The sequence below is a fragment of the Rattus rattus genome, chromosome 1, assembly GCF_011064425.1.
Source record: "Rattus rattus isolate New Zealand chromosome 1, Rrattus_CSIRO_v1, whole genome shotgun sequence".
NCBI lineage: Eukaryota > Metazoa > Chordata > Mammalia > Rodentia > Muridae > Rattus > Rattus rattus.
The window spans coordinates 201,562,456-201,578,913 of NC_046154.1; the positions used below are offsets into that span (position 1 = coordinate 201,562,456).

Sequence of the window (16,458 nt, forward strand, 5' to 3'; positions counted from 1 at the left end):
GAAGAAGAGGAAGAAAGCAGCACTGATCTAAAGCAAGCTGGAGTTCGGGGGGGGATGTAAGCAAAATAGATGTAAAACACTAAGTACTTTAACAACTTTTAATGAAAAACTCTGTAGCTGTGCCAAGAAACAACTGGAAAAATGGTGGTTAAGAGTATATATACATCACAGGGTTGGGGATTTAGCTCAGTGGTAGAGCGCTTTGCCTAACAAGCGCAAGGCCCTAAGTTGGGTCCCCAGCTCTGGAAAAAAAAAAAAAAAAAAAAAAAAAAAAAAGTATATATACATAAAGAAATTAGAAGTATTCAAAGTAGGAAAAAACAGCGTATGTAAATGTGTGGGATTGTAGAAACAATTGTGTTTAGAGAATTAACAGTAACCTGTCCCTGGCTGAAATAGGTATATGGTAGTAAGAGGAGGAGGAACTAAGATAGGGACGATAATAAGGAGCCTTTTATGTCCTATGAAGGAATCAAAGTTTCATCCAACTCTTGGAACATTAGAGATTTTAATGAGGCTCATCAATGTAATCAGACTTACATCCTAATAAGATCATTTACTAGGGGAGAGAAATAGGTGATGAACAGAGTATAGATCAGGAAACTATCCAGACGACAAAGGGGGATTCAATAGAGGGTGGAATTACGAAAGTGGAGGGAGCAAGGGCAATAAACTTGTGTCTAGAAGGCAGTCTCAGAGCAGTGTGCATGGAAGCGGGATGAAGAACCAAGACATTTTCGTGGTGTCTGAGGTGAGACATTGGAATGTTATTTGATAGCTTTTTCTGGATTGATATCAAAGTCAATATTAAGTCAAACTCCTGGCACACGTGGATGAATTAAAACATACTACCCTAACTGTGGTCTTTACTACTCTAAGTCTTGGCTCCTAAGAACACTTCATAATACACATGTGGCATGCAGTGAGAAAAGGTCTGGAAGATGGGAATGGGTGGGACAAAAATTGGGACAATCTTGAGTGGGAAAGGGGAGGATATTCAATGCACAAGCAATAGGACTGGTACTATGAAAAGAGAGATGTCTCAGGGCCATGGGAACAGACTGAAGGCTTGGTAGATTTGATCTTGTAAACCTATGGAAACTCTCCTGTAAAAATAACATCAGTATGTTAAAAAGAAAAACACTGTTTGACAAGTTCATCTTCCTTAACCTCATTGAAAATACCAAAACAAAACAAAAAAAACAAAAACAAAAAACAAAGAAGAAGAAGAAAAGAAAGCACCTCAGAAGGACTTTTACTGAGGTGTAGGTTTGGATGTGTGGGGGTGTGCACTTGAGTGCAGTTCCCTGTAGCAGCAGAAGCCAGAAGTGTCAGATCCCTTGAAAGTGGACTCCTAGTCAACTGAGGGGTGCCTGCAGTGGGTGCTGGGAACCAAACTCAGGTCCTCTGGAAGAACAGTATGTACTCTCCACTACTGAGCCTACAAACTCCCTTTACATACTGTCTGGCACGGTGGAAGCCTGCATAAAGCAAATGTGTTACATGCTGAAGCAGGCAGACAGTGTGAACCCAAGTGTGAACTAGTCACTAGGTCTCACCCATCTCCTCATCAATGACAGCCTGTGCTTGCTCAGACAAGTGTGCCTATAGGACATTCTCTCAAAAATAGGCGGCAGCAGCTTATACTCCAAGGAAAATGAATGAAAATATTAACTAGTAGTGACAAACTTTCCATTCATAATGTTAATTTCAGTCTTTTCCCATAAAACCAATTTTTTAAAATGTGAGCTTACAAGAAAGTTGTACTATAAACACCAGTGTTCTGAAGGCCTGTATAACTTAGAGAATACTTTTTGAAATGACTAATAGTATAGCCAAATACAGATCTTAGTGTCAGACTAGAAGTCATTATCTGTCAGATTTCCATACTGTGATGAATCTTTTGAAATGTATACCACCTGTGTCCAGTGTTGATTATCTGCAAAGTGCTTTTCTTTTCCAACTGCATGTCCATATGAACTCTTCATGTGTTCTATGCAGACAGTGTGTCACAGTAAACTACACACACGTCTGAGAGTTTAGCTGTCTGACACTTAACTGAATATTCTCACTGAGAGTATTAAGGATGCCTCCCTCAGGGTGGGTGCCATGCCCAGTAGTAGATGGCCAACACAAGGTGAACATAATGGTATTTGTGTAACTTTTTGCCTCATACTGTTGTTTTGACATTTTTTTTGTCTTATTAATCTTTTGCTTGCATATTATGATTTCCAATATAAGTGTTTTATGGTGGTTCTTGTTCACTTTTCTTTCTTCTGTCTGTTTGCTCGTTTTATAAAGGCAGGAAGGCAGGCAGGCACTGAGTGTGGGCGAAGTGGGGAGGAGAATCAGGGAGGATCAGAGGAGGGAAAATATGATCAGAATGTACTATATAAAAAAGAATACAAATAAAAAGTTATGCCAAAGTGCTTTAATGCTACTCTCAAAGTACCTTCATTTTAAAATAGTTAAATTTATGAATATGTTCTGAGGTTAAAATAAAACTGTTCAATATTGCTATTCATAAATATTTTACACTTAACTTTAATTATGATAAAGTCATAAAACCCACATAAGAGTTCTGTGGGTGGTTGGAAACAAGAGGAGACAACAGCAGTGCTTAGCAGTCACCACTTCCAGGTACCTGGGCGATGGGCTCTTTAGTAAGAGTGTGTGACTAAGAAATCTGGATCTCTGAATGGTGCCTCATTACATCCATCGATGAGGGGATGTATATATTTAGGCATGCAAAACAGAGAACAAATTATCTGGTTCAAATAGATGCAGTGTCCTGCCTATCAGGAAAAACAAGTTGATGTTGTAAATCCTAATACTACGAACAGTTATTAGCTTGTCTTACGAGAAAGGTTTAGCATGAACCACCTCTTGTCTCTGAGTGCCTACTATGAATGAAAGAACTTTATATAAATCTGAGGATTACTAACACATGTAAGAGGTGTAAGGATAGCTGCTGCATAGACTCTGTGGAGGCAGGGACAGTCTCTCAGACTCAATGTGAATGATCCCTCCCCAAGAGAAACAAGGATTTTATTAAATTGTGAATAGTAGTTAAGGACAGCCTTGGCAACAGCTAGATGTCTTCAAGACAGGCAAGGGGTGATGGAAGTCCACCAAAGAGGAGCCCAAAAGGTACTTGGGAGAAATTGAAGGTTTGTTTCCCAATGTGGTAGATTTTCTTTTATTTATAAGCAAATGGCATTAGAGAAGAAACAAAGATAAAGTGGGGCTCCTATATGGATAGTATGTCAGGCACTGTATGTACAGGAAGGATGAATTAGTAAGAGAAGAGCAAAGAAAAGTCTAGGATGTTCCGATACAAAAACAGGTAAAGGTTATCCTTAAAGATCAAGGAAATTAGACCAAAAAGGAGAGATTGGCTACAGATAAAGTTGAAGTTTGCTAGTAAAGCATTATTGATAAGTGACCATAGCTCATGCATTGATTTAGACTGCTAAACCATATTTCACATAGCCCTTTCTAGCTAAATTTTAGAACTGATGCCATGTTATTTTTAAGTTAGCCAGTCTTCTGAGGATGACCAGTGGCACTTGGCTCTCACTATGATTAATTTAAAAACTACCCTGTCCCTGTTCCAGTGGTTTTCTACAGAGAACAAAGGAAATGTTTGGAATACTACATTGTGACTGTCTGGATATCAATCCATTTATCTAGCAGTAAACTAATTTTGGCCAGTGTAGGTTACATGCAATATAAGACATTGTATTTATCTCTTTAAAAGTCAGAAAGGTCAGATGCCAATTTAAGAGGAAATTAAACCTCAACAGTACCATACCTGTAGAATCTGAATTTTCTGCCCAACATGGCGTTTCAATTAATGAATGCAATTCAATACTAAGCTGACATTCTTACTTCAAAAGGAAAACACAACTTGTCAACTTGCTCCGTCTCAGTACAGTGTGACTGTTAAAGGGAATGGGCACTTTTTGTGCTGACCCTTAACTCAGTGACTTCTATGTACCAGTTCCTTTTATCCTTCTGGTTACACAATGTGGCTTCTTCTCTTACATGTCCACAGAAGTACTTTATACAGTGGCATAGAAGCACAGGACCATTACCAGTCATCTGCATGCCTATCATGTAGCCAAGCGAGAACGTGATGAGCGACTGTACCAACTGCATCACCTACAGTGTTTCTTCTTTCATAGCACAATGATATAAGATGCTACAATACTGGGTTAAGTTTATGCTCTACAGTTTCTGCCATTGCGTCAGCATTCTGTCATCAGAACACTGTAAGGAACAGAGAGACAATGCAACGTTAACAACTACTGTCATGGAAGGCAGGCTCAGCAGCCGAGAGCACTCAGTCTTACAGATTGTTTAACATCTACATGAGGGCTCACAACACGTGTAACTTCTGTCCCAAGGGGATCCAATGCCCTCTTCTGACCTCCGCACGAACCCATGTGACACATACATAAACATGCAGCAAATCACTCACAACATAAAACAATTGTTGGCACCGTTTATCTTTCAGTCACACATACTTTACTGATGAACTCTGATGTTTATTCGTCCAAGAGACACAGAACCATCACGGTTTTCAACTTCTTCCCACTAAATACCTTCTCACATTTTTGTCAGGATTTTTTTTTTTTTTTTAGTAATTAATAAAAATGAATGAATTCTGATGTTATTTTCACAAACAAGAATTTTTACTAGTTCAGAAAAACAATCTAACCTACTTTGCTATATAATTGTAATAATTTAAAGCATTTTAAAATAGTTATACCTAAATTAGATAGTAGAGAATAAATTAGAATAGCAAATATAGTCAAAATGAACTTGCATCCTAGAAGTCAGAACTCAGGGATAAAGTGCTTTCCGTTTTTCTCTTGTTGGTTATACTGATATATTTTTCTCTTTCTTTTAGGAATGCCAGGCCTTCCACAATTATCTTATCTTACAGTTTCCTATTTGACACAGTTTAATCATCCATGCACTTACACTAGCTTGTTCTCTAATGCTAAGGTCATTGAAAAGAAGACACAATAAACACAACAGAAACTTAGGAGGAAACTTTTAAAGGTAAAACTGCAAAAGGCATTTTTGGGAAGTATAAGAAAATGTACACTCAGACATGGATTATACATCCAAGTTCTAAAGCAACTAATAAACATGGGATATTTTAAATTTATTGCATATATATATATATATATATCAAAACATCAAATTGTATGTTGTTATTTAGCGTGAAAATTTAAATCACTTTTGAGGGGTTCTTATATTTTTAGATTTCTAACAGATTTTGGGTTTCTTTTCATGATAACTTAAATGCATCTTTTAGCTGTTTTACGCAAAATGATGTTTTCTCCTTAATATTTATAATATTTAACATTTCTTCAAGTGCCACTTAAAATTAATGGTTTAACATAAATGCTAACAATTTCAATAATGATCAAAACGGGTCTTGTAAAACCTGCCTACAGGCAAACTGTATTCCATTTTCTTGATTCAGGATTGATGTGGGTAGCCCCTGATGACAAGGGTTGGTGCCATCCAAGAGCAGGTGGTCAAAGATAGCCTAAGCGAGAAGGCTGAGCAAGCCTGGAGCGTCAATGAACAGCATCTCTCCAGTTTCTGCCTTCTGCTTCCTGAGTTCCTCCTCAAGTTGCTTTAGGTCTTGGTGGTGTTTTATCAGACTAGTAGAAACCCTGTGACATGCCTCCAAACACCAAGCAAACAAAACTACAAAACAAAACAAAACCCCATTATACTCCAGAGAGAATAATCCTCTGATGTTTTAAACAACCAGACTGCCCTGAGCTCTCTCATTTGTTCTAGGTCATTTGCCTGTTTTATGGTTCCTCCCCATCCCCTATATTTTGAGTAGTGTAACATTAGAGGTCTTTTACTTAGTTTTGTACTAATTCTGTTATCTACTAGATAAATTTTTGCATCTTTACTTACAGTTTTGTTGGTTTATTTTCTACATGGTTTGGTATTAGTCTATAAATTCAAGCCTTTTGCTTACATATAAATAAAACATTGCTGTAATACAGTACAGCTTTCTGATAACAATGCTAAGGGTGCTTGCTTGCCACATCGGCAGAGCTGTACATCAGATGATCCATGAAACTGAACATCTCGATCAGTTATCCTACCAAGAACAGATCGCTGGCCTGGGCACAGACAAGGCCTACTGATTTATAATATGCCAGCCTGTCAGTTTCTACAGCTCTCAGTAGGTTGTAGATCTAGACAATTTATTTATTTTTCTTTGAATTATCTTATCATTATAACATTCTTCCTTCTCTTTCCCCTTCAATCCTTGTTATATACCCCTCCCTGTTTTCCTTCAGGTTCATAGCTTCATCCGTCATTAGTTATTATTATGTATATATGTATATACAAACATCTCATGCTACCTTGCATGTATGTTTTTCAGGGCTGATCATTTGGCATTTGGTCAACCATTTGATGGTCACCTGACACTGAGTGACCATTTGATGTGCTCTTCCCATCTAGATATTTGGTCATTCGTGTTACAAGGCCCTTCCACGGTGTGTGTGAATAGTAAATTTATCTATCTTTTGTCTTAATTGAAATGTGTCCGTATTTCACAAGGAAATACACTGTTTACTATTACTGATTTTGGTTACATAAGATTTCTTAAGCTAGGAGAATTTTCTTTTATTGTTAGCTTTCTAAGATTCCTTTCGTACACAAGTGCAAATATTAAACATTTTATATTCTGACACTGTCATTTGACAATATAATACATTAGTGTAGTATTATGGTTTCCATTAAGCAATACTTAAATTTTTGTTAGCATCCTTACTTACTGAACTTAAAAACACTCTAAGTGTACTTACTTCCATGCCTCTTCATTATTACATCGTCATTCACCAGGATTTATTACATGAGTATGGTGTATTAGGTATTGAGAAATTGTTTTCTACTCTGACAAACTACAAATACTCTGGTTATGTGAAGAGATGTAATGATTATGAAAAACTGATCTGGACTGAATGCTGTCTATGGCTAGTAACCCCACCTAATTTGGAAGCTGACACAAAAGAATTCCGTGAGCTCCTGAGTTCAAGGTCAGCATAGGCAGTCTCTTGTAACAAGAGGGAATGGTAGAGAAGACAGCCAGGAGAATGTAGTAATTTTATACAGAAAAGGTTTCCAAACTTTAGTGCTCATATCGGAGCATAAGCAAATTTTATTATTTAAAATTGTTTCAAGATTCAGTAAAAATATAACAATATAAACTAAGTGAGAAAAACAATTACGATTTTGATTAAGCACTAAAATGAATATTTATAAAAGTCTATAATTTCCAAATTTCTACTTGTTAAGATATCTATGATTCAACTCATAGGCTTTTAATTCTTCCTATTAAAATTTCTACTTTTATTCGAAATTTTATCCATGTAGTATGTTCAACTAAGCAGGGTTCAATATACACCTCTAAGAAATTAATATATTTAAGAACCAACTCACAAGAAATTTAAACAATAACAACAAAACTTTACCTAATATAAAAAAGATAAAACCTCTTCCTGAAGGTGCATTTCCTTTAGAAGAAAACTTGCAATCAAGTAGCAAGGCTGTTCTGTTTTATAGATTTGCTATGTCAGCACGTAATAAATTACTAATTTAATTACAAGTCATTAAAGTTTTTCAAAATTCAGATCTACAATCCCTCACCAGAGAATCTGAAATTCAGGGTTGTAGACAATTAAACGACCCTCCAGTTAGTTATCTAGCGGAAGGTAAGGTTGAATGGCTATGAAGCTGTCCATAGATCTCGTTCATCTTCCTTAGCACAGTAGTTGCAGAAGGAACCTCAGTGTGAATGTAGATGCTCTCTTTACACTACAGAAATAGTACAACTATAGACACATGGATTACTTCTCAGATATCTGAAGTTTATGTATTGAAATATAAATAGGATTGTTTTTCATAATGTAAATCTTATCATTTTGAAAACATTTTCAACTCTGTTTACCATTCAAAGCACTCAGTATTCCAGATACTATCTCTACTTATTCACTTAAACTCTAAAACATTTGTATAATAAAAATACTACTCTCACCCCCAGACTGCCTTTCATAAAGAAGCATTTAAAAAACAGATATACATCACAAAAAAATCAAGAAAACATAAACTGCTTAAGGATCTGACTATATTAGACAATGCAACATTTATTTACACTGTGACTTATTCTAAAAGTGATTTGACGTTGAAGGCTTGAAATCTGTAACACATCAATCAAAGTGTAAGTATAAACTTAGAAGATGTCTCCAAGAGTGAACTAGGAAAGATGAAGAACACATGTGTTCTTGCAATTCAGTCAGCTTTGCTACACTGTGGACTTCGGCATCTGAAGGAGACGCATCATCATGCAATAGACCACAAGGAGGAGGAGGAGGAGCACTTACTTAGGAGCAGAGGGACCCCTGGGCCACGTTCCGTCTTCATTTTTTTGTTCTATCACTAACACCTGCAAACACGACACAACAAAGGGTGTTTTTCCACAGCTATGAAGGCAGAACAGCTTCAGGAGACAAGTGGATAAGGACTATAGTAACCAATTATTAAAGGACACAAGACAAAATGGTCTGAAATAAGTCAGCATTGATAGTGAAGAAGAAAAAAGGGGAAAATATCACTGGTTCTATAACTTTAAGAAAGTATAAGCCAAATAACATAATATACATTGTTTCAGTTTAAGGTGTATACTTTTAAGATTTATTTGTACTTGAAACATAGACTGCACAATTAACAAATGACCTATCAGTGGCTATATGATTTCATTATTATTATGCAAATACTGAGAAACTGTGGCAAAAATAATTCCAAACAATACATTACTTCTAATTTATTTTGGGATTTGAAGTTAGTGTTCATCTTTTATTATTTATATGAATTCTGAAACCTCTTTAGAAATGTTTTTATTTATTTGTTATTTAAATGTTTTATGCATTTATTTGTAGTGTGTATGAGCTCCAATGTGTGTAGATACCCATGATATATGGGCATACATGTGCCTTGGTGTACACACACATGGAGATGAGAGGACAATTTGCAGGAGTCATTTCTCTCCCTCCAGTAATGTGCATGGACCTCAAAGAGTCAGACTTGGCAGCAAGTGTCTTTACCTACTGAGCCATCTTGCCAGCTTTACATTATGAAATTTCTAGTACATAACTGACAGGCACATTTAGAAGAATCTCATAATAAAATTATGAATACTCAAATTCCTTGCTGCAGCATGTGTCAGGTAGACAAAAATCATCTTAGTAATACAGAATCCATGCCAAGACAAAGCTACTTTAAAACGTCCCCAGCTCTTTCCCTTTATGTTTAGATTAACAAAGCAGCCTCCTTGTAGTTCCTATTAAGGATGAGTCTATGTAAGGAAGAAAAAAATTAAAAATACTTAAAGAAGTTTGATATACTGCTAGCGAGAAACTAAAAATCTAAATTTTCATGGTAAAACTATAATGTAAGACAATAAACATGAACTGAAATATAGTTAACTACAAACTTGAATATATTCTATATATTTAGTTTCATTAACTTTTTCTTATATTTACAATTACAAAGTACTGTACCTACTACAGTGATATTCTTTGGTGGACTGTGTGCTTCCAAACCTTTTATAAATTGGCTTTTTGACCCTAGTCACATAAAATGCAACGGATAAAATATAATGGGTAAAGCATGAAGTGTGAAGTGTAAGTGATATTGACATATTCATCCAAACACTCATGTAACTTGTTAAAAGAGCTCATTTCACACTCAGAAAAGCTTTCTGCTGTGTGCGTAGCTTTCTAAGTACATTAAGTAGCTGGCACCCTCACCTCTCTATATTCTTTTCTTTGCCTACCAGTTATGCACGATCTCAATTTTCTAAATATCATCTCAGTGTGGAAGTATATTATTTAAAAGACTTATTAAGTAGAATTTATTGAGTGATTCACAGCTTAAGATTTTCTTTACTAAAACTTGCAAGTACAGTGATACATTATCAACTATATCTGTATATACATAAATATTATGATCATTTGAAGGAGTTAAATCAGGTATAAAACAAAGAATTTCAGCTACTAAAAAGTCCCAGTTAACATTTACTACTTTAGCAACATTTCAATATTCCATATTTTAAAGTTATAGATAGTATTAATAAGCCACAAGAAATAATAAAATTCACTCCTTTATATAAATGTATCAGTTTTTTGAGTTAAGTTTTGCTTATTGTTAAAGTTTTGAAAAATCCAATACTTAAAGGGAGACAGGGAGAAAAAAAATCAATCAATATGAGCAGGCAAACTTCAATAATCTCTCTCTTCCTTTCTTTTACCTGTTTATTTTTAAGTAATGTACAGTTTTATGTATATGTACTGGTATATGCACAAGTTCAGGAACCTGAAGAGGCCCAAAGAGGCTTGGAATCCTTTGAACCTGGAGTTACAGATGGTTGTGAGTCACCAATGTGGGTCCTGAGAACCAAGCTCAGGTCCCTCTGTAAGCACTGAGCCATGTCTTGAATCCTATTCTCTCTTACTTTCTAAGGTGCTTTACCTTACAGTAAGAGTGGAGGGGGCAGGATCAAATGAGGGTTAAGGAGACAGCTCAGTGAATAGGAGTGTGGCATGCTCTGATTTCAAATGTTCAGCATGCACATAATAAGACTGGGCAGGACTGTATTTGCCTAGAATCCCAGCACTAGGAGCTGGGTACTGGGATGAGAAAAGTACATTTTGGGAACTCAAAGCACCCACCTACCAGTTCAGCGAGGAGCGCTGGCAAGAGATAAGGTAAACAAAAAGAAAATGACACTGATATTCTTCTCTAGTCTCTGTATTCACATTACATACACAATATTTTTATTTTGAAAAATTTAGTGTATATTCTTTGAATCATACCTCCTCACAAATGAACAGAAGTCATCACAAATATTTAATCTCATTAAACTAGCTTAATTCTCTCATTAAGTCTAATCTTCAGACTGACAAATGTATATCTATCAACAACATCGAATTCTTTAACTTTCTAAGACCATTTTTCTCTATGTCTGGGGAAAATAACATCCATTAGATAAGGCTTCTAAAACATTGAATGAATTAACTCTACATCATTTCAAATAGTGCTCTTACTTCAAGTACCAACAGATGGTAAGCAGAGTAGGGTTTGTGACTGGTGGGGATGGAGGGAACTCATTATCTGTGAGGAGACTAACTAGGTCTTATTTGATTGTTAATCAGGCAACTTTCCTACTGCGTGTACTGAATTTGTAGTTACGCTTAAAACTATAATGGTTAAAATGAGTTTGAAAATCATTGCTTTGAAGTTTCTGAAATTCTGGAGGGAGGTAGATGGCTAACAGCACCATTTCTTTTATTCTTTAAAAAATTTTAATTGTCTGCATTCAGGTGTGCTTGTATGTGTGCACATGCTGTGCGGCCAGAGGGCCATGGAAGGCATCATTCTTCAATAGAGATTCACCTATTATTCTTCAGTATGATTCACCTTGTCTTGTGAGGTAGGGTCTCACTGGAACCTGGGCTTGCCAATTACACAAGGAGACCCGGGATTTGCCTGTCTCCATCACTCCAGTGCTGGGGATCAAACTCAGGTCCCTATGCTTGCATACAAGCACTTGGCACACTGGACTAGCTCCTCAGCTCCCAAAAGGATTGTCTTTGCTAGCCTAGTATAATACTTGACATATAGCAGGCATTTACTAACAATTAATTTATCTTAGTTTTTTTATAACTCTATCACATTATTGATATTAATAATAATTTTCAAATAAGCTGGCAAAAGAAAGCCATCTACACGCAGAATCACCAGTCACTCTGTTAGGTACTAGCTACTAAAAAAACAAACTAATCAAAACATGAAGCTTAGAGCCTAAGTATATAGGGGAGAAATTCTTTAAAGATCAGTGGGTATTAAGAAAAAGAGGGACAGCTGAAGAGGCGCTATGACCCCTGGGTTGGAATCTGAAGGGTAAATTAATGTGATCTGATGCACCTACATAATGGGATGAGATGGATACTATGAACATTTGAACTGTTAGAACATTTTACTGGACAGATGCAGGGAAATGGGAAGACTAGTACATCAGGCAGATGGGTAATGCGTTTAAAAACATACTGTAGGAATCCTACAGTAATCAAAAGACAAGAATAATCTAAAGATGGACAACCAGATGAGAGGCTCACCCAGGACCTGCATGCTGGCTAAGAGCTCTGGACTTCATAACCCTTAAGGACTCAAAGAATATTTATGAAAGCCAAATAACTAGATTTGCATTTCATAATGAATTCTGGTAAAGGAGGACTTTGTAAATATGTAAGAAAGTAGAGGTAGCGAGATGTGTTGTGCTGGGACAGGGACAGAAAGAAAGAGAAAGCTACAAGGTAGGATCAGTTCCTCACTGTAATTAAACACCCTATCTTCTCAATATATTGAATTCTTTGAATTACATCAGAAGGGAAGATGGAATTGAGAGCTGGTAGACCCATAAGGGATGGGCATACTAAGGTTCATTTAGCCCACAGCTCTGTTGAGTTACTGTAAGGCAGGTGTATGCACCGTGTCTAGCTGCATTTACACTGTTAATATATATGGGAGAGTCACAGTGGCCTTTTTATGTAAGGCCAGTAGAGACAAAAACACTTTTTGATCCTTTATAGGAAATCTGCTTTTACAATATTAGCTTTTGTTACCGAAAACATTCTTAAGAAATAGAGTGTTTCCAAGTGCAAGAAGAAAGTTAGAAATCACTGTTATTGACCAAGGAGGCTGGAGAAGAGTTAAAAAGAAGCAGCATGAGACAGAACTCACCATACATTACACAACGCTCACAAAGTCTTTTATTGCAAAAGCTGCATTTAAAATAAACATCAGTCTTGGTCTGGAGAGATAGCTCAGCCTTTAGGAATATTTGCTGTTTTTGTAGAGGACTTAAGTTCAGTTCCCAGCACCCAGTTGGCTTACAAGTACCGGTGACTCCAGTCCTAAGGACTCCAATGCCTTCTTCTGGTCTCCATGGGCACCAGGAATGTATGTGGTATCGAAATATACGCAGGTACTCAAACATACACATAAAGCACAATAAATCTTACAAAGAAATGATTGCTAACAAATACCTGTCCTTGGTATAGGCCGGCATCCTGGATGGTGCTGTCTGGCTTATTCAGTGGCTCAAATGTGTTACTCATATACTTGTTCCATAGTCTGGCCTCTTTTTCATCTGGAATATTGAAGATCTTTCTTATTTCCTTTTCAATTGTGTCTGAAATTTAAGAAGGGAAGATATGTAAATACGGTAATTTAAAAATAGTTTATTAGCTACAGAGAGCTCAATTCTTACCAGACTAAGCATTATAAATTTATTAAAATAAGGATAAAATAGCAAAAAACCAGATAAATAAGAATTCAAAATGCTGTGTCTGTTAAGGGAGACAATGATAATTTTAATACCGACATGATTATTTGAGAAATTTAAGGTTGTAAAAGTTAAAAATTAAAATTGTCTAACACTAAAATGTAATTTGTTCCACAGAATAAACTTTTAACACAATATAAAATCAATGTGTTTCTAAGACTATGTAGGAGTTAGAAACTAAAGTATGGTAAGGAGATACCAGCAATGGAAAATATTTGTATTCATATGCAATGAATTTAAGAATATCTCACATGAAACATACCCTTTACACTCTGAGACTGTGTGTGGGTGGTAAAAACACATCCAAATATCACATTTTTTTTCCTTAAAGATTCTTTTTAAACAGGAAGACAATTGTTACACTTATCTAATGCGTTTCTTTACTTGCGTGTGAGGAGGCATGAGCATGCATGGGTATTGTGGGCAGAACACACACTAAGCTTCAGTGTGGCTGCAAGTACAACATTCCCTGCTGAGCCATGTCGCTGGCCCAGTGCTCCGAGGTTTTTACCTGAGCAACTGCAAGACCAGGCAGTTAGTTACTGATGCAGGGAAGAACATAGAATAGAAGACTTCTCAGCAGGGGACAAAGTCTGACTTTATGATAACTAAGATTCCTATCACATATGTGAAGATGTAGGATAGCTGAGACTGGAAGTAAGAGTGCTATGCTGGGTAGAACATTAGTAAAATAATACTTTAAGCCAGAAAATTAGAAAACTGTTATTAATCTTTATTAACAAAGAACTTTTAGGAAGCCTTTGAACAAAATTATGTTCTTAGCACTTGGCCTCAAATGTTGAATTTTATCTTCTACTGGACATGCTCGGTGCCAAAACAACAATTTAGAAGTAAAACATCAAAGACAAGTATTTCAGCCCTAAGATGCCAAACTATTTTAAATAGGTTTTTGTTGTTTTTTTTTTTTTACTATAAATTATATGGGCAGTACAAGCTGAAAGCAGAGTATTTTATTCATTTAGTAGCAACATGAAAATGGAGATTTAATTTTCTAATTTTAGGTAGACAATTTAGTAAAGCTTTTAAAAAATCAGTTTCAATCACATTTTTAAAAGACCACAATGGTAAGTATATATATCTCCATGTTTTACTTATTACCCTAATTCCAAGCAATGTGAAAAACATCCACTTAACAGAATAAGAAATTTCAAGTTATATAAAAATTTAGTTCATTTACAATTTTGTGACATATATTCAATGTCTGTACCCTTAAAAAGTATTAGTATATTTAAAGTAGGTTAAAATCTGTGTTACATCAAGCTTCCTGATAAATAGATATTCTGCATAAATTACATTTATCCTCTGTAAATTTTTATTTAGTATGTCAAGTAAAAACTTCCTAATGATTGTTTTCAATGTAGAAATTAAAACCAGTTGATTTCTGGAGTTTGTCAGTAAAATAATCACAAAAGTTTCTGATGGACTCAGATTTTTCTATAACATTTTTGTTAAAATAAAGATTTATAAATTGCAAGAGATTTTATGATTACAGGTACCCATAACTGTCTGATTGGAATTAAGGCTCACTCAACAGACAAAACCATGCTGGGCACTGTTCATTTAGCCAAGAACCTGTGGCTGGACGGTCACACACCCTACATGATGACTTACTATTACTACTTTGCTAAACTGGTCCAGTTGCCTTACAGTATTTCTTCTTATAACTGTGAGTACAGTCTCTTATTGGCTTATATTTCCAACAAGATCACTTTTATTATTATCTTTTTAATAAATACCTTATAAAGAAGATAAATGTGCTCTTCTTTGTTAACACTGTACATTATAAAGGTAATAAGAGAAGACAGGCTAATGGGGGCAAATAAAATCTAATTATATCACCTACATATATGAACATTTCAGTTAAACTTACTAGCATATATATAATTAATGTGTGTAATTAAAAAATTTAATGTGTTAAATTCATTGTCAGTATTTGTATATTTATATTTTTTATGGCTACAGAGAAGTAGGTCCACTGAGAGCTGAGTTGTTCATGAACAAACCCTCAATATGCTACAGTAACATCAAGCCTGCAGCCTCAGCTACTGACCTGTAATGAAGGAAATACCAACTGGCTTTTTCTTCTCCATACTTGACCAGGTTTGTTTAAATATGGTTCGTTTAAAGGTCTACTTAAGTTTATATTTTGTTGCTATAAACATGGCACACCTTTCTTTCAAATGCTAATTTTAAAATATATGTGGTTTCTTAGATTAAAACTGGCACAAACATTAAATTCATTTAATGAACACAGTGAGAAACAAGCTGGCCCACTGGAAGCCGCATGGCCCAGGAAGCTGAGCTACTTCCATGTTTATGAATAAACCCCCAAGCGGTGAGCAGCCCAGTAGTCTACAACCAGGAGTCACAGGTAAGGCAGTGGTTTAGAGTCCAATCAGGAGTTCCCGGGTGAACATCTAAGGCAGTGGTCTGGGACAGGAGCCTCCATTACCTATTGTGTCAGCTTTGCTAAATCTCCGAGTTACAACATTGTTCATGTTCCCATTCTCGCAGAGCTTCAGTTCTGTGAGGTAGACTTCCACTTTGCAGTGCTTTACAAACATGCCCTGTTCTACCACCTTAAAGAAAAAAAAAGAAACCAATTAGTATGAAGTCTATCAATACATTGCATTCTCACAGTAACACATACCTGTAACAAGGCTTTAGAAAAAACTATAGATAGCCAACAAAATATAATTAGCAAGTATAATCATAATTTAAAACATTAACAGTTTTGAAAGGCATTCTACTGATCTGTTAATATTTTGGTATACCATAAACAATAAATTTACTCCAGTTTAATGAAAATGATTATACACAAGTCTACTCTATCCAACTCATGTAAACTCTGAATAAAGATACAGACATGCCTACTTTCTAACAATGCTGAGATAGAAAACTTACATGTAACTGTAAGTACTTCTGAACTTTATGTATCTATCTATGAGGTCTGTTACCAGTATTTATGCTAACCTACGTCTTTT

At 35.7% G+C, this 16,458-nt stretch overlaps 1 protein-coding gene across 3 annotated transcripts in view; it reads right to left on the reverse strand.

Annotated features, from left to right (window-relative positions):
* The window catches only part of Usp15 (ubiquitin specific peptidase 15), a 92,004-nt gene that overhangs the window by 49,600 nt on the left and 25,946 nt on the right, over positions 1-16,458 (reverse strand). For all 3 annotated transcript variants that reach the window (XM_032913272.1, XM_032913281.1, XM_032913296.1), the window contains exons 4-6: positions 15,927-16,053; positions 13,155-13,300; positions 8,433-8,494 (exon numbers count right to left, since the gene is read on the reverse strand). In XM_032913272.1, the coding sequence (XP_032769163.1) occupies positions 8,433-8,494; positions 13,155-13,300; positions 15,927-16,053 (335 nt within the window). The remainder of the gene's footprint in view (positions 1-8,432; positions 8,495-13,154; positions 13,301-15,926; positions 16,054-16,458) is intronic.